Raw genomic sequence first — 25,155 nt, forward strand, 5'->3', positions numbered from 1 at the left:
TAAGATAAGTTGAGCAATACTAAACCCTGCATTCCAGGAAGAAGCTTATTATTGACTCAAGTAATATTAATAGCATTACATTTCTCTTCAACGTGATTTGTTATTCTGTTCCACATGCATCCCAACATTTTCAAACCATAGGCGCTTTTATTGAATTGTACATGATAATGTTCCGGTCTTTTTCCTGAGTGGCTACAGTTAATTTAGAATCCAGTAAAAGGAGCAAAGCTCTCCAAGTTTACCAGGCTCCAGGGGGCCCAAGTTAAGGTTAAATCAAATAGCAAGGAGCTGAGCATTTAAAAATGGTTATTTTGAAGCAGAGGAAATCCTTGAATAATTCAAGATGTGGAACAGTCTATTATTTGGGTTTGTGCAATTTATTTTGCTAGCACTAAAAACATACTTCTTCAGAAAGTGTTAAGTAGCAATTGAATTACTTCGGTGCTAAGGGGGTTGCTCCTGCTGTTTATATACATTATGAAGTCTACAGTGCACTTCCTGTAAGTATGGAGATGCATCTCGGTTTTTGTTAGAGGTGATTAAGAGCAAACTTCATGGTACTCACCTCTGTGACCAGTGGGAAGTACTGGGTCATCCATCAACCTTTCTACCTTGGCCTTAAGACACCTGAGCTATATATTTTAGGACTCACTCTGCTCTCTTGGCTGTAAGTTGTTTTGACTTTTTCAATATTTTTAAATCATTGTAACCTACCCATGGTGAAGGGTGGGTAAGAAATTTATTGTATCAACTGCAACTTGGCAGGTAGGGCTATGTGCCTGAATGTGCTCAGGCAGGGCACTCAGACAGCAACATTTCAGATACTCAAGCCCCATAGTCTCTTCTCTGAATGTCTGAACATGTCTACTACCTCTTTGCCCACAGCTCCCACACAGTCACAGCACTCCTGATTCCCAGTCTCTATCCGACCTTCATATGGCTAAGACAGGGGTCTCCAAACTAAGGCCCACGGGCTGGATAAGGCCCAAGAGACTCGTTTATCCGGCCTGTGGAGAACCCCGCCGCCTGCTGCCGCCGCCCGCTCTTACTGGCACTGCACTGCGCTGCTGCCCACTTTCGGGTCGGAGGAGCACCGGAAATAGCTTGTGCACAAGCATTATTTCCGGTGCACATATGGGTCGGAGGAGGCCTGTGCATATGCGCACAAGCTATTTCCAGTGCTCCTCTGACCCAGAAGTGCGCTGGAAATAGCATGTGCGCATGTGTATGGGCATGCGCTCCCCCCACCCTCCAGCCTGCCGTGCAATCGGCGCTGGAGACACTGGCCCAAGGCGCGGTAAGTTTGCTGATCCCTGGGCTAAGACAATCTTTCTCTTTTTTTACCGGTTTTCCCCCCAGTTATTTTTAAATGTCATCTTAAACTAAAGCTTCTCAAAGTGTTTAATGAAGTGACATTTATTGTAGGTGGACAGATCTCCAGGAAAGCTTTGAATAACAGGATATTGTGGCCCATAAGAATACATTTTGGAGAGAGAGCATCTGCCAGTAGTAGCCTGATTCTGCTAGGACTGGAGCAACACATAGTTTAGGACAATATTGCAAAAGGATACTGTTCTATTGACATGTTATTCCAGGAACTGGCACACCATTCAAGGAATTTATTGATAATGGCTTTGTAATAACTTTGGAACCACCGTGTTCTAGTGCTCAAAACACCACCACACTTAAAAGGAGAATGCAAGATACAGCAGGTTCTCTCATACCAGTTAACCATAAGTAAAGTTAGTAGAAGATGCTTCCTGTACCTCAGAGTACTGTGAAGATTGAACCTGTATAACAAGTTGTCCCTGATCAAATTTTATACAGAATCCTTTTTTCACCTTTGCATCACTCTACAGGTCACTATCCATTAAAAGAAAAGAAAAAATATGTTTCCATCTCAGATCCTCTTTTACTGATGACTGCAGTACCATACACATCCAAAGTGAGAACTGTATTAGTTTTGTGGCCACAGGGCTCTAGTTTCAAAAGCCAGGTATTATTTTTTTACCCTTCATTGGAGTTGCTCTGAGGGATATACCAGTAAATGTGCTCCTAGGCAGCCTCAGGCCCATACTTATGCTCAGGCCCATATACTTTGCACCATTCCCTCAGTCTCCCTCATCTGCTATATATATAAGCACAAATAAGAAATTATGTTCTGGAAGACCTCAGTGCTAGGTGTTAACTTCTTATAAGATCTCTCTGGTTTGTGAAAAGCTTGTTGCTTTACCATCTCCTTCTGCAGGGGGCATCATTTGCATATATATTTTTCAGTAAACTATTATACAGAAGAATCCAACATCTCTTTTATATACATGATTTCTTCATCTTTCCCTTCCTCTCCCAGGATGCTGTGATGCAAGGTTTAATCAGTGACATCCCACACTGGTTACTCCCCAAGGTTAACAATGTTTATTTTAATATCAAACTTCAGACCTGTACTGTTAAATTGATGCAAATAGGATTACAAGGATCTGACTTCTTGAAAGCTTCAATCTTCATTTTCTTAGCTCCAAGCTGAATGCATCCACCATGGGAAAGTCAAGCTGAGACTCATTTGAAAAGTGCGCACACACACAGAAAAAAGATGTCTTTCTTTGTGAGTGCGTAAGAAATAAAAAATACATATTTTTACCTAAAGAAAGATGTCTCTTTGATTTACTGCAGATACCTGACTTTTACCTTTATTGTTTACTAGCTAGGTGTTACCTCACTCACCCCCAACCCCTTCAATGAATAATTACAAGACAAATATAGAACCTATAATACCTTCACATCTTTTGCCCTTAGAAGTATAGAATGTGAGAAATTTCACTGTTGGAAACTCAGTAGCACTTCAGAAGTATGGTGTGAGTTTGTGCAATATAGCAACAATGAAAGTGTTCCAACAACCAGAAACAAGTGACAACCTGAAAAACAATGGTTGCTATAACCCCACAAAATGGCTCTGGCCAATAGGAATGCCTACATCAAAACGATCATGCTTCAATGACACCTTTATGTACACATTAGGTATTCTGCAGTAAAAGCAGAGCTGCTGCCTTACTTTATATTGTCATGACAAAGGAAGATTTAGGGCAGTGGATTTAGGGCAGTGTTGCCATTTCTGCCACACACTGGATGCCAAGCCTAGGAGGTGAATTGAGCAGAAAGGCGGGGGGGGGGCACTGAATTTTGGCCTCACACAGGGTGCTGCTGAAATTTGAAAGACCAATGTCCGTCCCTGACCATGTTATCTCCAATATGGCGCTGTTGCGTTAACTGTACTAACTTGACATGCTGTAAAACATAGCTGGACACTGTAGAATAATATATTTTTGTACCAGCATGCAATTGTGTAATACAGAGAGACCTCATCTGCTTCTTTTTTTCCTGTTTAGGAATTTGGTAAATATTAAATTGGGGGCTGACATATTGAGAACTACAAATGTAATTTGAGAAATCTATAGCCATTTTAAGCACTCGATTTTCATGTGAAAGAAGCGCACAAACTGGGGTGAGAATGCAGCGTTCTGCCCTCTGCCACCACACCCATCACTCTCTGTGAGTGGCGTGGGATGGGCAGTGGAGGGCAGAGTTTGGCATGCTCATTCCCTGCTCTGCCTGTCTGCATATTGCTTCTGCATGTGACTAGAATGCCTATAGGAGACTAATTGGACAAAAGGGGTGATGCATTGCTCTCTAGATTATACAATTGGCTATAAAAACCTTTTAGAATCAAATATTACATTTATTGTTACTTACTGTTTATCATGAATTAAAGATCTTAGCAGAGAACTCCTTAATGAAGGAAAATGAAAAACAGATATTTGCATCCTACCATGTGTTTGCTTAGTACAAGAATAAGAATTAGTATGAGATTCTTACAAGGTATTCTTTGATTCCATGAAGAATCAAACAGTTATTATGCCTGGCCACATCACACACATGTATATATCAGGGTTTTGGGGTCGGGGCAGATAGAGGTAATTTTTCAGATTACTGTGATACACATACCTATAATCTATTTCTAATGTCCTATGAAATCAGAGAATTAAAATGCATTTGACTAGTATATTTCAAACTATTCAGAAATGTATAGAATGTTGGAAAGGTGTCGTATGAAAAAAGATTTGCTATTCAGATGCTATTTAAATAACCCATTAGATTTATGTGTTTTTAAACTTCATATTTCTAATCTCTCTCTGAGATTTTGATATATTATATATATTATTGTCATATATCTCTGTGTGTGAATAAGATAAAAAAGAAAGATAAATAACTCACAGCAGCTAAATGTCATGTTGAAAAATATAAAAAAATGTCACTCATCTCATGAAAGAACACACGTCTCTAGTGGACATTAAGAATTCATTCCTGCAGCGGGTGTGGAGTAACTGAATTCCTTCAGCTGTATGGGGGAAGGCTCTGTTATGTTTCCATAAATATCTTTTGACTCATTCTCTCCCAGACATCATTCAAGCATGATAGGATGTCTCAAATCTAAATTGGGTGGGTGGCAGAATTAAACACACTCTATTTATCCTCAAATACCTATTCTTCAGTCAGCTATAGAAATGAAATAAGCCCCACCCCAATTTTTTTCTAAAGTTTCCTTTTAAAAAAATTAATGAGGTTCAGGAAACTAGGGCAGAAACCTAAAAGGATGTATTTCAGAATATATCTTAAATCAGAAGTAGGCCACAGGTGCCAAGACACTGCCCTGAAAATTTGTACACTCTCTAAATCAAATTATAGGCTGAACAGATACAGGAGGTGAGTCTTATGTTGCCTATAACTCTTCTAACTGAAAACCCCGTTAGAAAACTCATGGGACTTTAAAACTTCTGAATGTAGGTGGGGAGGTGGTTCCACATTTGAATTCAACAGGGCACTATTACAAACAGATGGAATGGTCCCCCTTTCCCTGCACATTGTTTTGGGGGATTCTCCCAACTCCCTCAGAGCCAATTTGAGGGGCTAGAGAGGAAAAGCCCTATTGTGGAAATGGGATCATTAGGTGAACCCCCCACTATGCAATAGACTTGGCTAAAATCGATGCTCAGGAGGTGGGCCTTCTTAGTTTTAATAAGGGCCCCCCAGCCTTCCACCCATAATGGAATCACTGCTGTTCCATGAATTGAACCCATGCTGCTAGGGCAGCATCTGAATGATGCAACAATTTGATCATGTGAGGTATTCCCCATGGAACTGGAAAGTGGGGCATTCCCTGGATTCAATTCAACACACAACTGCCCACATGTCTAGCCCTCTTTAGATACTGCAGCACTCTTGATTAAGGCAAACATGATAATAGGGACTGGTATGGGTTGAGTAGCCCTGCCTTTGACATCACGAACAGTGATTAGCCCTTCTCCATACTGCTTGCATGCACAGCAGAAACAACTGCAAGGAGGGTGCTTTTGCACATACATGTTACATGAAAAGGCTTTGTTACAATCTGGAACCCAATCTAGCAATGGAATCCAGGACAAACAGAAGCCTTTGCATGTACAGCTGCCCATGCAAAGGCTCACTCCTTGAAAATGTTCATGTTGTGTGTGTGGATGCTACTTGGCATTTATAATGTGGGAGGTGGGCTATTGAGCAGGGTCCCTATTTATAATACCCAGTGTTTTTCTTCTAGAATAATGGTGCTGGTGCTGCAAACCCTTGAGTACACCCAGAAAAAAAAAAGCACAGATGATACCGAAACAGGGCTTGTGTGCTATTCAGATGCAACCCCCTAATAATAATAATAATAATAATAATAGTAGTAGTAGTAGTAATAATAATTTTTTATTTATGTCCTGCCCTGCCCAGCCGAAGCCAGGCTCAGAGCGGCTAACAACAATAAAAGTAACACAGCATTCTAAAATCAATTCATTTCAAAATCAAATCAGAATCAAATTAATGGCAACCATTGGGCTAGAGTTCTATGAGGATTACCAAAGGAGGGAGTCAGACTGTGCCTTGGTCGAAGATCAACTCATATGTAGATCAACTCATGGAACAGTGATTCTTTTCACACAGCTGGAGGTGCTTCTAAAGAGTATCTTAATACAGCTGATAATGGCAAGTACAGATGCTCAAAAGCTTGAAATAACTATATCAGATGTCCAAGGTTTGAAGATTATTACCCTAAAAGTAACTTTGGAACTGACTTGCACTTGTTTGCTTATACAGTACTGCCCAACAATAGTGACAGGATTTTAATATCCTAGTAATTCATCAAGAACAGTGTTTGCAACACTTTGAGGGTAAAGAAAAGCCAGATGTTATGTAAAATATTAAGGACTGAAGTCTCAATAATGTGAATCAGGATACTTTCACTTCTGTGGCAGTACATTTTGATTTCAAGGCTCAAGTCATTTTTGGTCATCCTCTTTTGGATTCCCAGTACTATTCGTTTGAGTCTTTCAGAATCTGGTCAGTTTATTCTCTCAGCATTTTTACTGGATGTTAGTATCTCTCTCTCTTCCCCACATTCAAAAGGCTTTCACAAACTCTGTTTCGTCCATAATTGCCTCTCTCAAATGATTTTCCCTCCTCAATGATTTCTCATTAAGACAGAGGGACTCAAATGAGCTAATTAAAATAGGTTTTATTGTAAAAAAAAGAGAAAATTCTTCACACGAGCTAGCATGCATCTCAGTAAATGTTAACTGACAAATATAATTGTGCTCCTTCAGGGAGTAAGCAGTATACTTTTCAAAGTAGCCCATCATTTCTAACCAGCTTGTCATGTTTTCACACATACTTTGGCTGGTAGTCCTGTCAAACAAAACCCAGATTTCTTCTATGCAACAGGAGCAGCAAAGAAAGAGTAGACAAGAAGAGTCCACCATTGCATCTAAATCTGGTTCCATACAATCATTAGGACACATTAACTTCTGTCAGCTGTTAATGTAGGGTAGTGGTTCTCAAACTGTGGAATACCCTCCTATGAGCCTCTTTTAATATATTAACTGCTAACATATCATGAAAAATGACAAATGATTTGTCTGTTTTTCCCTTTTCTCCCCAAAAACCAATTTCCCCACTTCTAAATCAGAAACAGGGACACAGGTGGCGCTGTGGGTTAAACCACAGAGCCTAGGACTTGCCGATCAGAAGGTCGGTGGTTCGAATACCTGCAACGAGGTGAGCTCCCGTTGCTCAGTCCCTGCTCCTGCCAACCTAGCAGTTCAAAAGCAAGTCAAAGTGCACGTAGATAAATAGGTACCCCTCCAGCGGGAAGGTAAACGGCATTTCCGTGCGCTGCTCTGGTTTGCCAGAAGCGGCTTAGTCGTGCTGGCCACATGATCCGGAAGCTGTACACCGGCTCCCTCGGCCAATAAAGCGAGATGAGCGCCACAACCCCAAAGTCGGCCACGACTGGACCTAATGGTCAGGAGTCCCTTTACCTTTACCTTTTAAATCAGAAACAGGACAAAAAACAACTGGGTTCAGTGCTGCTTGCAGTTATAGCTTTTGTGTTCACAGTTTTGCTTCCTGTCTCCTAAGGTCTCTTTTCTAATTCTTCTACCTGTGCTTGACCACTTCCATTTGTCCCTCTACTCTTAATCACTGACATGTGTTAAAAAGTACATTTAAGAACATCAGTCACTCACAAACTCGTTCTTCAGCATCCCCTCTGCTTAAGGGGAAGAGGGAGAGTCAGTTTTAGGGAAGCACCATAGCTCAGTGGTAGAACTCATGCTTAGCATGCTAAAGGTCTGTGGTTCAATCCCTGGCATCTCTAGGTAGTAGTAGTAGTAGTAATAATAATAATTTATTATTTATACCCCACCCATCTGGCTGAGGTTTCCCCAGCCACTCTGGGCGGCTTCCAGCAAAATATTAAAATACAATAATTCATCAAATATTAAAAGCTTCCCTAAACAGGGCTGCCTTCAAATGTCTGGTAGGGATGGAAAGGGTTGGAAACATCCAGTTTGAAACTATGAGCAGCCATTGCAGGTTAAGTGTTGAAAATAAAAAGCTAAATGGACCAATGGTCTAACTTTGTTTAAGGCAACTCCTTATGCCCCAATACAGCCCCAACATTCTTGATCTTCAGAGACAGTTTAAGCTCAAGAAATTTTCCACAGTTCCCTAACCAAACCTTAAGAAGTGGGTGGGGTGAGAGATACAAGATGGGCTTCCATCATTACCAACTTCTTCAAAGTAAATCCATTGCTGAGAGAAAGGATAACCGTGCCCAAAGAAGGGCTAAGAGAGTTTCAGTTCTGGGTCTGGGACTGAATTTCCTTAGCAAAGTTAAGAATTCTGTAAAAAATAAAAAAATAAAATCTGCTCTTTGTATTCAGCAGCCTTCCTCAGCCTGGTGTCCTGAGACATGTCAAACTCCCATTGTGGCAAGCCTGCAGATACCTGTCAATTGTATACATTGCTCATATAATGTTGCCAGTTAGTGCAAACAAGTGATACAGTAAGAAGAGATCTTTGAAGACTACTTTTTCATGTTGACCATGAGGAAGGCTTAACAACAGGCTGAAACTTGCTGAGCTATTGTTTTAAAAAACAAAATCCTCATTTTGTCAGCATCTTGCAATATCATTTCCTTTGTTTAGGATTCGTTTTGGATGCTTACCAGCTTTTGCATTTTTTTTGGTATATATTACTTGCCACTTAAATCAGGTAAGCCTAGATATTCAATAATTCTTCAGAGTTGTAGCACTATAAAAATAGGGACATAATAAAATTATCAGTATAGGCACTACCATTCTACAAATAATATGGAATAATAAATAGTATCTAATCGTTATAATTGAACTTTATTTGTTCAGCTACCTTGCCTTTGCAGTTTTCATGCACCCTATTACTTTCCCTCCGGTCACAGAGGCTTAGCTGTGTTTGTACTGCTCTTCCTCCTTGCTGTTGGAATTCCACAGCTCTTTTTGCTGGGCCTCTACAGGTTGGTTAATAAAGAGCAGTAAAAATTATGACTTAGATAGTACTGGCCAGTTGTGTGTTAATGAATCCAGAGACAATACAAGCCCAATTCAAAGGCAACATAAAACCCAACCTATTTTCAACTAGTGATTCTACCAGGATGTTATTTTTCTCAAGGTATGGAGCCAGGGTAGTACTAGACTAGCAACCAGGCCTCTTGATTTATCAACACTCTCCAATGTTGTGAAACACAGGGAGACTATAGATGATCATCTGTCTCTCCCTTTCCATTCCTATTAAAGCTAAATCTCTTGCATACTTCTTTGGGAGTAAATCCCACTGGCACTCATTTTCACATAAATGTGCACAGGATCAGCTAAACGATTCTCCATGTTACCATTTCACTGCCAAAAGTACTGGAAAAACCAAATGGATGTTAACTTTGCATGCAGTTCTGGCCTACTTTTCCTTGTGCATTATAAAATGTCAGTAATCATCCCCCCCCCCAAAAAATCCATTCATTTAATCTAAGTTTTTCATTTCAACAACATATTTCAGAGAAAGTCTAAAATATTTATGTAATCCAATATTTTGAAAATAGGGAGGGATACATTATTGTTCCTTGAAACAACAGAGGATACAAATGAGATAAATTGTATACTAGAATAAAAAGCTGCTTATTTTATGCCTTCATTCCCATTTGCTTGCTCTGATCCCTCTACCTGTGCCCATGTTTGCAGCATTGCCTCGCATATGGCACTCATTAAGCAGGACAGTGTCTGGACTAGCTGAAGTCTATTTCCTTCAAACTCCAGCAACTTTAGCATTTCATGACTTGAAGGTTTGACTTCAAGCTTGACAGGGTTTTTGAAAAATTATTACCATTATTTTTATAGAAATCAGCTTGCACATTAGGCAGCTTAACTCAAGTCTTTGATGCTGTATTTTGTATATAATCAACTGCTAGCTCCACCTAGTGTTGTCTTAATGCAGTCCAAAGTTCACACACTTCTTGACAAAATGTAAGCAAACTATAAAATCACTATTTTCAATTAGATGGCGACAGCCTTCTATTATCTTTACAAAAGCAAAATCAGAAGCATGCACTTTAGCCACTTGAAAGAAAATGCTATGAATTTGGAAAATAGGTGCAAGAAAGGAGAATACACCTGCTGCATCCTTAGAAATATTCAAGCCTGCCTAGAGAGCATTTGAATTTCATTAGGATATTATTAGTTCAGTCGCTGAACAAGTTTGTATACTGAAAATTAACAACCTTTATATTTTTTCTGTGCACTTTAAACTTTTTTAAATTCAAGGAAATACGCTGAAATGCTCAAAATGGCTAATACCAAGTTTGTCGTAATAATTTGTACCTGACAAATACCAAGTTACTAATTTTTGCCAGGTTTTAGAATAACACCACTTTAATATCAAGCTGCTCCCTTTATCTATACAAAGGTATATTCAGATGCCACTTAAAACATCAATCATGTTTGCAGCCAATCACTGAACTTGACGTTAGCACGAACATACAGATATGATATTTAAATGAAAGTACTGAGGTGTTAGCTGATGAGATATCAGATTGCAAATGTCTAACAAACTCACATATACATTTTATCTAACTTAGGTATTCTTATTATTACAGAGTTTTTCAGCCCACTTTTTAATAAGCTTACTTTTTAATGTGAGCAAACATTATTTCCACAAAGCAGGAAACTGGCAATTAATTAATCAATCATTCTTTCCCAATAAGGTATAAACAGCAAGACTCAACCTTGTACAGGTGATCAGGATGAATCATGCATGTTGCTATAATATTGCTCACTAGGAATGAGGGAAGAGGGGTGAAGGGAAATGATACATGGAGCTGAGAGACTGTTTTTTCACATAAACTCAAAACTTTCTAACAAAGTCACCTGAAACTTTGGCTTATTGCTCACCTATACTAACAAAACAACAATCCACCAACTGAATAATGAACATTACAGACTGGAAGATAATTATTTGGAATATCCTCTATGTTAAAAAACAACAATGGAAAACACCCATATATTCCATTTCAAATGATTTCACATTTGCCGTCATTTCTCATTAGCAGTTTTCAAAATTATATCTGAAACAAGCTGATACAGAGAAATTAAGAACAGTAATCATGCGAGAAATGATAGACCCAGCTGGGCAGACATCAAGTTGGCAAAACGTGAATACAGTTCAGTAGCTGAAACAGATGCTAGAGTTGTTGAAAGACCCTGCAGGAGATATACATGAATTTCCTCTTTATAATAATAATAATAATACACAAGTGAGCACACAGCAAGAACTAAAAAGGGGAGGATGAAACCCTGTTGGCAAAGCAAACTACAAAAACAGAATCTGCAATACTATTTGCTATTTCAGAATGTTCAATATATGCAGCTTCATTTCCTCATGCTCTATGTATATGCCAGCATTTCGAAGTCAAAGACCATGCAACTAAACCCTATGAAACGTTTGAGGTTTCTGGGTTGTTTCTTTCCCCTTACCTGGGCTTCCCCAGACTTCGAAAACACTTTGTTCTCTAACCTTACCCTTTCATAACAATATCTTTCAGGCAAGTGGCTCCCCGAGGCGAGAAGCAAGCACAAAAGACGTAATGCAAGCAGAAATGCAATTCAAAAATCCATTTTGCAGAAGCAACACTGTTTTCAGAGAGTTTCAAGACCCGAGCAACAAATCCTCTGCCATTATCAACAGAGGCTCATTCTAACATATGCTTTGTCATGGTCAGTTTCTAATGACATTCACGACAATGCAAAGGCTTTGATCATCCTACCTTCCATGCCAGCTGCTTTTCTCGTCACTCCATCATGCCAATAAGTTGGCTGCGGTAACAAATCAAGATAGTGCAAAACAGCATCTTTCCCCTGCATCTGTCATCTTCCTGAAAGCATTCTATTGCTGCCGACTGCTGGGAACTAGAAAGTCTATTTGAATTCCAATAGCTCCCCTTTCGCATGATTCAAGTTAGGTTAGGTGGGCATGCCTAACATGATTCTCTCCATCATTTATTATGCAGCTGCTACACTGCTGGTGTGGTAACCACTCTGACTTTATCTGATACGTCAGCCTGGCAAACCTATACCTTAGTGCAAACACACAATGAGACACAGCAGCATCCTGCATTTAATGAGCCTTCTTTCTGCCTCAGAGAGCAGTGCATCTGCAAATCTCTTCCAAATCCTGGCATTCGTGTTCTCTCTTTCACTGATTATTAAAGCTTGCAGCTTTTCTTAAACCAGAATGTTTTTCCGGGGAGGAAGGAATGGCATTTCTCCCCCTTCTCCCCCCCCCTTCCCCACAGTCGTCTTCTGTTATTTGTACTTTAGTTAAATACTTACTAATTCCTATCAAATCACACCATCACTTCATTCAAACTTTCCTTGGGAAAGAGTCCTGAAATACAGTATCGGGGCACATTATTCATGTCCTTACTCATACTTCATTATCAACACGATATCCAAAGCAAAATTGCATTCATATCTGTGAATCCTAATGAATAGCTCTCTAATGAGACAAGAGCACTCAATTCAAACCTAATAGATTTTCTATACCTGCAGGTGATTGCTTGCCCCTAACTGTTATTTATGCACTTGAAGAGGGAAGTAGTTTTTGTGGTTCTCTTAGTAGCATCTTATCTCTCAAATGATACCAGACACAGCTAAAATATCTGGTGAGTGACAGGTTAGTGAGGCTAATTTAAAACAACGCCCCCCCTCAACTACACCATCAGTAAGTACTGCCTAAAGAATATTAATAGCCACATGAATTTTTAAAGAAACAGCTAGTTTCCTTTATTAATAGCTGACATGAAGAATATGGGTAGACAAACACACAACTTTTTTAAAAAAATCTTGTAGATAGTGCAGTAGATATCTAGAAGGTACATAATGTTGAAGTAAATACATCACTTTCCCCCTTATACCCAAGATTCCCTGCTACAAATTTGATTGGTAGAATGAATAAATCCAATAAGATTGGTGGAAGAATACCAAAGCACACACCCCTAACTCAGAATGCAAGTTCACATAACAAATACTTCAACGGGTTTTTACACAATTGTCCACATGGTGCAAATTGTGCATGACAACCATGTTCCAGCACTGTTCTTAACCCACATTGACCCGCAAAATGTTCCCATTTACAAAGGCATAGATGTAGGTTAGAATTTTATGCACCTTGCTAGATCAGACCAAAAACCCATATAATTTAGCATACAAGTGGCCAACCACATATGTATGGCAAGCCCACAAGCGGGACATGAGTACAGTAGCACTATACTGCTTTCAAGTCTTAGTGAACTTAATGGGGGTTACTTCTGAGGAAACATGTATAGGATTGCAAGTCCATTTTAAATAGCCAAAAGCAGCCATATTATCACAACTCAGTGTCTATTATACCAGCTATTTAAGGCCAATTATGTCTTCTTCTTCTTTGGCGATCACTCGTAGCCAAGTAAGATTGTCTTCCATAAACACAGTTTTAACAATGAGTCCATAAGTGACTGTGGAGGCCAATTCTGGATCTACATGTCCTTCCACAGTGGGGACATTGGTTTCCTGTTGGGAGTTGATCACGGTGTGGATTTGCCAAGTGTGCCTTCCTCTTAGTACGTCCTGAGTTCAAGAGTCTTCTAAGCCCATGACACTTTTGGTAAAGGCTCCAATTGGAGTGCTCGCAGGCAAGTGTTTCCCAATTGTTGGTGTTTATACTACATTTTTAAAAAATTGCCTTGAGACAGTCTTTAAACCTCTTTTGTTGACCACCAGCAATACACTTTCCATTTTTAAGTTTAGAATAGAGTAGTTAAATTATGTAAACCAAATTAATCCTCGTTTATTTTTCAAGCCTACGGCTTCAGGAAAGGTTTGAAATTAGAACAGTTTCTTGGAAGACAAATCTATTGCAGCTTGTAGTCTAATAAAGCTTTGATGAAAACTAAATAAATAATAATAGAAATTAAATATTACATATGTAGAAGTGGCTGGGAAACCCAATTCCTTTTCATAAAATTTTCTGATTCCCTTATTCAGCCCTCTACATGAGTTCTTTTGCCATCACAATTCAGATTTTCATTAAGAGTCCCTCCACTCAGCCACACAGTTGTTGACCATTCAGCAAACAATGCACCAGTGTCAAACCACCACAGAACCTGCTTCACTACAGCCTGGTTTGGCCTATATATCTTTACTTGTCAGAGATCAGGGATAATACACCCAAATGAGTCATGATATCTAGTGAAGCAGAGGGGTGCTCTGTAGGAGTGCTTAATATTCTCAGACAACTTTGTTCCAGTGAGGAGAATTGGTCTCATGTGAATTTTACAAGGGAAAGCATGAAGAATGGTAATCTGGAGGTGAAATGCCTCCCCCCCCCCATTTATTCCACTTCCCCACGTAAGATTAGCACAACTCTGCAGCCTAAAATCTGTATCTTGGCAATCAGCTGCTTTCTGGGTGAGCAATGATGTCATTTTCCTCTTAAAAATCAAATTAGCAGAGACAATAAGATTGGTTTAATGGAACAAGATGGAAAATTTATTAGATGCTATAGATATGGCACCATGGAATAACATGTCCTTTTAGAGATTTTATGTAAATAAGTTAGAATTAGACTTACTGCATCTGCTCCTCAGTCTGTAGCTGCACATATCAACAAGCTAATTTTGTATTCAAGGCAACATAGGTTGCCCTATCATATAGTTGCAAAGTGTGTAGCTATAAAGTGGCTATCTAAAAAAAACAACTGCTGTCAGCTCCTTTTTTGTTGTCGGTTCAAGTCATTTCTGAACTGAAAAGAGACAATAAAAGGAAGACTGACTTTGAAGGCCCCATAAATTTAGAATACATAAAAAATATTTTCTTGGTATCTGCATTTCAATTGTTAAAACATTCAGATAGTAACAAAGAATTGATGTTATTTCACAAAGGTTGTAACTTATAACTCACAGGCGCTAGTGACTTGGGAATTCTTGGACTGTGGTGGGGGGCTATATTTACTGAAGCCCATTCAGCAGATGAGTAATTTAATAAATAAAATAGCATTGGGGGGTTAATGGTTTGTTTTTGCTTTTTATGATGCATTTCGTGTTCTCATTTTGTATTTTTATGTTGTGAACCACCCTGTGATCTTCAGATGAAGGGAGGTATACAAATTTAATACAATAAATAATAATAAAGCAATAAAATGAATGAATGAATAAACAAACAAACAAACAATGAAACAATAAATATGTTAGTTTTAATTTTCTGGAAAGAAGTGGTATGAAGTACTGGAAGCATATGGGTAACCAGGAACAGGAAGGAAAGTGGGGCTGTGGGCACCTGCACCACATAAGAAGAATTACTACAGTAATTCATTTCCTATTTATTACACAGAGATCTTTATTAAGATTATGAATGAACTTACTTTCTGCACTATATTAAATTATGCTTAGGGTTTTTTTTTCTATAAGTGAAGCTCACGGTAGAGTTTTTAAAAACATTGTTCATATGGTGCATTCTAAACTATGATATAACAATAAAAGTTTACCAAGAGCTCTCCCCTTGTCCCTTATATCAAGGTTGCATGAAGCTACTGGATCAACACATAGTTAAACACCGGAGGCAGAAATGGCCACCAACCGAGATGGCTTTAAAAGAGCATTACACAAATTCATGGAGGGTTATTGATGACTGCCAACCATGATGATTCTCTTCTGCCACCACAGTTGAAGGTAATAATGCTTCTGAATACCAGTTGCCGGCAACCACAAGAGGGAAGAGAGCTCCTATGCTTGAATTCTGCTTGCAGGTTTCCCATCTGGCATCTGGTTGGCCACTGTGAGAACAGGATGCCAGGTGGGCCATTGGCCTGACCCAGCAGGCTACTCTTATGTTCTGAACTGTTTTCTTGCAACTCTTGTGAGTGGCAATGGTTTCCCAAGCTCTTGGGCAAGGACTCTTCTCCAAATTTTCTTTCTGGGTTTGTTTGTATTTTAACTGCTGATCCTAGAGATTGACCCTCAAACTTTATGCATATTCATCTAAGATGCAAAGTCTGTGCTCCACCAGTGAATTACTGCACCTCCCGAAAGGTGAGCTCCTTTTTCCTCTGGAGCATGTGCTTATCTGGCTATTGAAACCAGGACATCAAAAGCTAGAATTTTCTTGCTCTAGACTTTTAGACAGTTGTTGGGAAATGCACCATTGTAATAGCCACACACACACACACACATGCAGTGTATAAGTTATTTATAGCTGATGCTTCATTCAGCATGCTAATTATAAATCAAAACTTGATTTATTTCGTCTTCTATCCTTGCATGGAAAATCTTTTATTGATCATAAATAATGGTTATAAATAAAGTAGAAGTGAAATTAGATTACCGTTGAACATTAAAACAAATTTGGCTAGTATGGGCTAATGAAATTCAGATGATAAATTTATTGAGAGCATTTTTAAAAAGCCAAAGTTGAAATTGCTCTCAAAATTCTTAAAATTTGTGAAAAATTCTAAAATTAATTTGGGAAAAACTGGTTGATTCTTTAGAGAAGTAGTTCTAAAATAGCCTAGCTTAGATGCAACAAACATAATCATGAGTTCAATCCTTAGATTTGCTTGTTTCTCTCTCCCCTCTTTTAGGGACAAGAGAAAAAGATTGAAAGCTTCACAGTTTCCTATTACATTCAAGAAACTGTGGTTTAGTCTAAATGTGATTAGTTAAGACAAAACATGCTCAAACCAACCACATGTTAACTGGCCACAGTTAGAATAAATCACAGCATCCTAAGTTTGGAGATACAGTAATGGGAACTGATTTATTTAATAGAGATCATTAACACTTTCCATCTCTTCTGAAATTCTTTATTACTAGCTGCTGTCTTCTGGTTCTTCCTCTTCTAGATGTTCTTCAGGCCTGGGTCTTCTTCTCAGCCTTGTGCTTTTGAACACTATGCTTTCTGTTGCCTATCTCTTCCTGTTTTCTTTAACTTTCTGTCTTCCATCCTCAGGCCCTTCTCTCCATGACCCCAGCTCCAAAAGGCTCTTAAAATAACTTCTTCTAGTTTTCTAGTCTTTACTGACCACTCCCTTTGGCCACCTTGCAGCTCCCCCTTCTACTGACCTTTATTCAAGGATCAATAGGGGTTTAAAAAGCGATTCTCAGAACACCAATCAGATTAAACCTTTCTAATACCCCTGATCAGTATAAATACCAGGGACATTCACTTTCAGTACTACTAGCTGCCAAAGGTGTTTCCTTCCTTAGCAACCGTAACCACGTCTTCTGCTAGCATTCAGGCCTTCATACAATATAACCTTCGCAGAGTTCTGAGGTCTAATCAAATACAGTTTCACCTCATGTTTCATTTACCATAGGACAAAACTTAACTCATTCCTAGGTCTAACCCATATACCTTTATCTTCAGTACTGCTAAATAATACATTGTCTCCTCACACTGCCATGAAAACATAGCAGACATTATTCAGAGAGAATTCTGCAGTCACCTTTTTCTAGGAGTGTGTGTGTGTGGGGGGAATAACTATCTCAGAAATTTTATCAGAAAATGATCAATAAATTTTCATTTTGTTATGGGGCACTCCCCCCCTCTCTCTGTGTGTATGATTTTATATATTACCTATATTTCCAAAGGAGTTCAGAGCAGCATGAAAATGATAGAACAAAAAAACAACTTAAAAACATTTCCAATACAGATACAGATTGGGAAAGGATTGCTGGAAGAGGAATATATTCAATAGGTGCTGAAAAGACAACAGTCCATCTAATATTCAAGGGGAGAGAATTCCAAAGGGTAGGTACCACCACACCTATATCAGAATGTACCACTTCACACTGCTAAATAGTACAAAAGAAGAGCTAAACATATAACATTTCCTAGCATTTAAGGGCATTTGATAAAGCAGGTACTCAGCAAAAATACTTTTGAAGATCTTTTCTTTTAACTTTGACAATACTCTAACCAATGGAGCCAATAATGTGGACTGCCTTTCCTCACTTGAGATAACACTGGCCAACAGAGTCAGAATTTAAATGGTTTTTGTACCTATAATCCAATCAATTCTTATTCCTTCATTCACTCACTCAGTGATCTCACTACTGAAAGCAGTACATATGGTAATATTTTGTAGAAGGCACAGCAGCAAGATACAATTCCATCTGCAGGAGGAAATCCCATTAGCCAAATTCCTATAAATCCTATCTATTGAGGATGAGCATTATTCTTTCTTTTTCAATCAACTAAGACCACATTACATGCCACTGTTTGGTTTTACTTTTTAATCCACACACATGCATATTTGTTCTTTGTTTCTTGTCTCCGTAGAATCAAAGCCTCACAATAAACATGAATCCCATCTATTTTAATGGTAGTACACTCATAAAATATTTCTAGGATACTTTTTTTTGGGGGGGGGTTGTTATGTACCAAAACAGTTTGGCACCTCTAGTGTTGATGATAATTATGCGAAGTTTATGTCAGTTACATGTGACTTGAGTTAGCAGGGGCTATATTCCCAGTTCATGGCACACAATCATTTAATTGCTATTTATTATTGACTTGAAAGACCTCAAGGTGCTGTACATGGTTATCTCCACTTTATCCTTACAAAAAAGCCTTTTTCTGTGAAGAATGTTAGGCTGAGGCATCTAGTGAACTTCATGGCAGAGTGGAGATTTGAACCTTGGTTTCCCCAGCATCCCACTCCAAGCACTGCACCAGAATGACCAGTCATTCATGTGGATCCATTAGCTCAGTAATTCATTCATGGATCCATTCATGTGGATCCAGTAGCTCAGTGTGCACCCCCATTATACAGGATGGAGCTATCCTAGACACTGTAGTCAATAAAGAAGCTTTTCCATGTGCAGGAGGCTCCATACATGCACCAAACTCTGCACTGGAAATAAATATATTGGATCTATAAATATATTGGTGCCTACTAGTATCATGCCAGGCATTGATATCACACTGAGTCAGAGTGGAAAAAAAACATGTCTGCATCCTACAGCATCTGTTTATTCTTGGCAGCCTTCAGTTTGAGTACAGACCAGACCCTTGTCCATTTACACAAAATGATGTGCTGGCACACTAAGAGAGCATGTGACTGAAATCAGATACAGAGAGTCTGAAAGCCTTGATTCCACATTTAGACTTTACTTTCAGCTGACATTTTGCTAGCTGACAATGTGAGAAAAAGATGATATTCAATAGATTTTTAAAACACCCATTTCTCTTTTCTCTTCCAGTGCTGAAAGGGCTTTTGAGAACCAAGATTGTTGAGCTCAGTTAATTTTTGCAGCATATGATATAAAATAAAATAAACCATCCTTCAAAAAACTGAGTGGGTTCTTGAGTGTTTACATGACAGAGTAGATTAGGAAAGAAGTCTTCAAGTCACTTTGACCTCTGATTTGCTTCACATTTCACCGTGACCACTTTCACCACACATTTCTTTTGCACATTCAAGGGGTGATTCAGATGTTGGCATTCAAAGTCGGCTAACACTGGCAAGATCAGGTTTCTTTTGTTTCTCTTCCATCTGTAGATAAAGCCCTCTTGCAAACAGCAACACGCTGTTCTTTTCAGAGGCTGGCTGCCTCTCCTTCTCCTCCCCCTGCCACCCACCATCCTGCCTTTTGATAGCCCTGGATTACTCCAGGTAGATTGACCCAACCAGGAACAATTTGAGGCTGTCTCAACCTGATTTCAACAAGCCTCAGATCTGCCTGATTCAGTTCAGTATTCAGCCGAATCCAGTTCACAGCAGTTCTCAGTTTGTTTTTATTATTATGGATCTTGTACATTTCTGCATTTTGATCCTCTAAATTAACTGGTCAGTGGTGGTGTCAGATTGAATGGAGGAAAAGAACCACACCCAAGAAATTTTCTGTCAAGCTGCACTCACTGGGGTGGATGACAAGCAGTGAAATAACAAAGAATATGGTGAATGAAAAAAATGGTGTGAGGCACCCTATGCGTCAATCTCACACACAGGAAAAATTGGATCACTGCATTCAATAAGTTTACTGTGATAGCCAAAGGCCATGACAATTACATTATAATATGCTTAAGTTAGGTAAAGGGTAAAGGGACCCCTGACCATTAGGTCCAGTCATGACCGACTCTGAGGTTGCGTGCTCATCTCACTTTATTGGCCGAGGGACCCGGCGTACAGCTTCCGGGTCATGTGGCCAGCATGACTAAGCCGCTTCTGGCGAACCAGAGCAGCGCCCGGAAACACGTTTACCTTCCTGCCGGAGCGGTACCTATTTATCTACTTGCACTTTGTGCTTTTGAACTGCTAGGTTGGCAGGAGCAGGGACCGAGCAACAGGAGCTCACCCCACTGAGGGGATTTGAACTGCCGACCTTCTGATTGTCAAGCCCTAGGCTCTGTGGTTTAACCCACAGTGCCACCCACGTCCCTTTTAATATGCTTAAGTACAAACACAATAATAACATGAACAAGTATCAATAATGTAAAGGGGGGGGGACCAGAAGTACCATCAGCTAACTCAACTTCTTTGTGTAACCTCAGAATCTCCAAAACAATTTACATCAATATTATCTAAATCTTGGATCTGAATGACTTATTTGCAAGATAGCACCCTCATCTGGATACAGTTTAAGCATTTAGTGTGGAATTTCCATGCTTCATTTGCTCAATTTTTTAACAGCATCCACGTGATGCCTTGGTGCCATGACATTGCCCTGTATTTTTCCTGTCAGTCTTCCATCTTTTCTTAGCACGTAGGCAGAGCAGCTTTCTACAAAATAGCAGCACTAAAATAGTAATGAAAAAACAGGGGTTGGGGGGGAAATCATTTTAAACATTAAAAGGTGTTATAGCACTATAAACACAGTTTCATTCACTTCTTTTTAAAAAAAGAATTACAGCTAGAAAAGCGTTTTGATGCTAATTAAAATGCTGGTTAAGAAGATTAATCAGATGATAACATGGCACCAACTACAAAGATTATATTGAGAGTGAGCTTCAAATGGCCACACAGGTAAACTAGACTTCCCTGACGCATGGAAGCTCATCACTGATAGACAAAAGGTGCAATATCCAAAATATTGTGGAGAATCAACTGCAATCCCTGCTGTAAGCTACATGTGGAAGAGCAATGGTTGTTAGTCTGAGGAGTCACCCATCTGGAGGTAGTCAGTTGTGGTTATCTGGTGTCTGAAATAATTAGAGAAGTAAAAACACAGCACACAAATCTATGGTATGGCTGTATTTGGAATATTATGTATATCTTTGGTATCTACATCTTAGTAAGGACATTGTAGAGTTAAAATAAGAAAAAGAGATTCAGAAAAGGGTGATTATCAAGGTATTTGAGCAATTTCTCTGAAAGGAAATGGTAAAATATTCAGAACTTCTTAGAAAAAAATGACAGGGAAATGACAGACACTTATAAAATTACGTATTATTTGCAAAAAGTGGACACAGGTGCATTTTCTCCTCTCTGGCAAAAGTAGAACTCCAGGTCACTCAATTTTATTGATGGACAGTACATAAAAGTACTGTCCGGTACAGATCAAGAAGCATTTCTCATACAACATATCATTCAGTTATGAAATTCACTGCTATTGCCACATGCTTTTATAGCTAATAGGTCTATCAATGACAGTTCAGTGGACACTCTATATTTGAAAGCACTATTTCTCTCAGTATAAGTTGCTGAGGAGGTAAACAGCTAGGGATGACCTTAATGCCTAACCTGTGGGTTTACTGAAAGCATTGGGCTGATTGCTTGAAAACAGGATGTTGGTGGATCTTTGGTTTGATCCAGAAAGGTTCTATATGTTCTCATGAATACACAGGTAAAGAAGAAAACAGTGTTTACTGAATAATCAATTAACGTGAGCTAGGAGACAAATTGCAATGCCTTGTAATGTCTTGTTTCCTATATATGGCTGGTAGGTGTTTCCAGGTGGGAGGCTCTCATCACTACCCACCTCATTGCTGTAAGCCAAATTGCAATTGGTTTTCTACATGGAAGGGAAAATCAAGGTCAGTGTTTTTAGAGCAGACCACACCATCTCCCAAATGTGTGGACTGTGAACGACGGGGTGCCCAGCAGGGGAAATGATGGTGGAGCAGTACTCCCCCTCCCCACATGATAGTAATCTCATGGGTTACCACACCAAAATTAGGGCTTATAGTGGGTTGCTGATTTGTGTGGACGGGGCGGGGGGAGGATCCCCTTAAGTCCCTGGTTTGTCTCTTCTCAGGAAGCCTGTCTATACTTCGAGGTACTAAGCAACATGAGGAACTTCTTGACAGGGCAGAGTGGAGAAGGAAGATTGTCCACTGCAGGAGATGAACCCCTGGAGGAAAGTGACACACAGAAGCCATGTTGTGTCACTGGAGCTGTAATATTGATTCCAATCCGTCACCTTGGATACTGATTCTGGCCCAGAGGTGCAAGGACAGCAGTCGCAGATATCAGAATACACCAAGGTGGCTGTGGAAACTACAGAGACTCGCAAACCTGAGAGAGCTCCTGAGGGGAAGGGAGACAATATTACAAAGGACAACGGAACACCTGGTACTGGGGGTAACAGCTTCACTGATGCACAGGAAACTAAGGTTGTGCTACGGAAACCTGCTAAAGGGCAGGCAACAATAAGAAGGAAATAGCTGGAGGGAATGACTTGTGGTTTCAGTTGTTTCTATACTAATGCACAGAGTATGGGAAAGAAACAAGACAAAATTAAGCTTTAAATACAGGATGGAAAATATGACCTACTGGCACTCTTCACCAGGCAAAAGCTCTTGTACAGATGGGCAAGGTAGGATCAGGCAAGAAACTCAAGTGGGGACTTCTTAAGAGGCCTCAGGGTTTGGTTTTAAAGCTTTGATTTTAAGATATTATAAGAGCTATGGGAGACAACAGTAGCAACCATTGACCTAGGCTGCCTTGTAACTGTCTCCTCTACATTTATTACCTAGCAGTAGGGTTGCAGTCAGTCATGCTTAGGTTTCCAAGATCTGTATGCCAGCTTCTTAGGTTTGTGTTTTGTAAAGAAAGATGCGTTCACATGCACCTTGCATATGGACTACCACATGAAAAGCAGGGCTCCTTGTCCTGCCCAGTTAGTGTCTGTGTGTCCAGAACAGATGACTGCATGAACACCTAAGAACTCAACTGAAGAGGCACATGCTAGATACACAGATGTACACAGATGTCAGAGATGACACCTGTAAAGGTTAAGGATCCCTGGATGGTTAAGTCCAGTCAAAGGTGACTAGGGGATGCGCCGCTCATCTCACTTCAGGCCAAGGGAGCTGGTGTTTGTCCACAGACAGGTTTCTGAGTCATGTGGCGCAACAAAGCACCATGGCAGAAGCCAGAGCGTACAGAAATAGGTACCACAGTGGTACCTATTTATCTACTTGCACTGGTTTCCTTTCAAACTACTAGGTTGGCTGAAGCTGGGACAGAGCAACAGGAGCTCACCCCATCACGTGGATTCAAACATCCTTCTGACCAGCAAGCCCAAGAGGCTCAGTGGTTTAAACCACAGCACCACCCACTACCTGGGATGACACCAGTAGCACAGCCACGCCCTGCTTTCCATTGTCAACACAGTCTTTCAAGCAAATAATAAGATAATAGGACTAAAATTTCAGCCTCTCAATTCCCAGCTCTCTAAGTTGGTCTTCTTTTAGCTACTTCTACTGTTGGGCAAAAATAATAGTTCCCAGTCAATGTGACAGCAATTACCACAAAGCTGTATTTCCAATTCTGTATTTCAACTTCTCCATGAAGGAAGTATCAACAAAAGCAGTAGCCCAAGCTAGATTGATGATGATTAAATTATTTTCTCTTTGGACTGTTCATCACACCTAATTGACAACAATGAATAGAACAACAGCAACAATAAAAAAGATACAGTGCCTTTTACATTTTAAAACAAACATTTAATTTGCTTCCCAGGAAATTGCACAGTAGAAGCAAACAACTTGCCAGCATTGTGCATAATCTTTCATTCCCTATGATCTCTTATTAAAACTCAAGATGTCAAATGAACCAGAGCAACACCTGTACAGGAATCCTGAAATGGTTTCTCAGCAAAATAATAAGAAAATATGGTTTCACATAGAACACAACATTGTACTAATGAATGCACTATATAATGGATTACAAATCATTCTTTGTGTGGTGGTATGAAGATCTCTGAACATCCCAGGTTACTGTATTTTATATATACCAAAAAAGCCATACCTGCATTTTATATTACAAGCATGGGCCCATTAGCATTTAGAGACAGATTGCTCCTCACAATACCCAATCAGCTGTTAGATTTGGTAGACAGAAACTTGGAGTAATAGGGACGCTGAAATTTAAGAGTTAGCACATCCCCTGCTTGCCATATTTTGTTCCAGGAAATTAGATAGATTGCTGTCTTCCACAGCTGGGGATAATGCAACTGGGCTTATTGGTGGGAATGAGTAGCAATTCCAAGGATTGCAGCATTATTAGCAGTGGTAGTAATGGCCATTTCAGATCTAATGCTTCGGCATATGTCTTTTTGCCCAGTGATAATTAACTGTACCCAAAGTAATTATTTGTGCACATCTGCAGAGCACATACTATTTTTGGGGGTGTGTGTGAACTGAGGTGGTTATCTGGGTAAATGCTCTATTGTCCTAAATGAAAGAGAACAGATTTTGAACTAATTTTGAGCAAGGAAACTGATCTAACAGTGCTCAACTAGACATAGCACTGGACACCTCTATTGGATTTGCACTCAAAATGGCATCTAGCCTTACCGTATTTCATCAGTTTGTATCAGCTTCCTGGCCCAGGGACTAAAAAGGAAAAGCTGCTACAAATGGCCAACCCGTCGCCTTCAAGGATGGCATAAGTGCTAGGGCGCCACTCCCTTAATTTGATGGTTGCTTTCTTATGGAGAAAATAAGTAGGATTTTTTTTGGAGCAATGCTTATAGGAGTGGGTGTAGAATAGAAGGATGTAGAAGTTGTTCAATACTATGCAGAGTTGGCCTGCTCTGTGTGTGAAACTAGGCAGTAGGACATGGGTGAGACTCTTAGGAGCAGCCCAGATGAAAAAGGCTCTCTTGCAGGTCCAGTCCAAGGCTGTGCCCTAGGAAGCCATCTCACACAACTAACTGGCTTCTTGGATAGTAGGTAAGATAAAGAGTGGTTGGCAAAGTAGCTTAGACATTGCAGGCCAATGAGGAGGAAGCCCTACCCATCC

The 25,155-nt window shown here is 39.7% G+C and overlaps 1 protein-coding gene across 16 annotated transcripts in view; it reads right to left on the reverse strand.

Annotated features, from left to right (window-relative positions):
* DMD (dystrophin) overlaps positions 1-25,155 on the reverse strand; it is a 1,010,042-nt gene that overhangs the window by 921,217 nt on the left and 63,670 nt on the right. For 10 of the 16 annotated variants that reach the window (XM_083498282.1, XM_083498285.1, XM_083498279.1 and 7 more), the window contains exon 1: positions 11,699-11,800. The exons of 4 other annotated variants lie outside the window; for them this stretch is intronic. In XM_083498282.1, coding sequence (XP_083354408.1) covers positions 11,699-11,795 — 97 coding nt within the window. In that variant the 5' untranslated portion in view covers positions 11,796-11,800. Of the gene's footprint in view, positions 1-11,698; positions 11,851-25,155 lie in introns of those variants that run through there. 2 more of the 16 variants (XM_083498305.1, XM_083498286.1) reach the window with 2 other exon arrangements.

The sequence above is a fragment of the Podarcis liolepis genome, assembly GCF_965112155.1.
Source record: "Podarcis liolepis genome assembly, chromosome: 4".
Classification (NCBI taxonomy): Eukaryota; Metazoa; Chordata; class Lepidosauria; order Squamata; family Lacertidae; genus Podarcis; species Podarcis liolepis.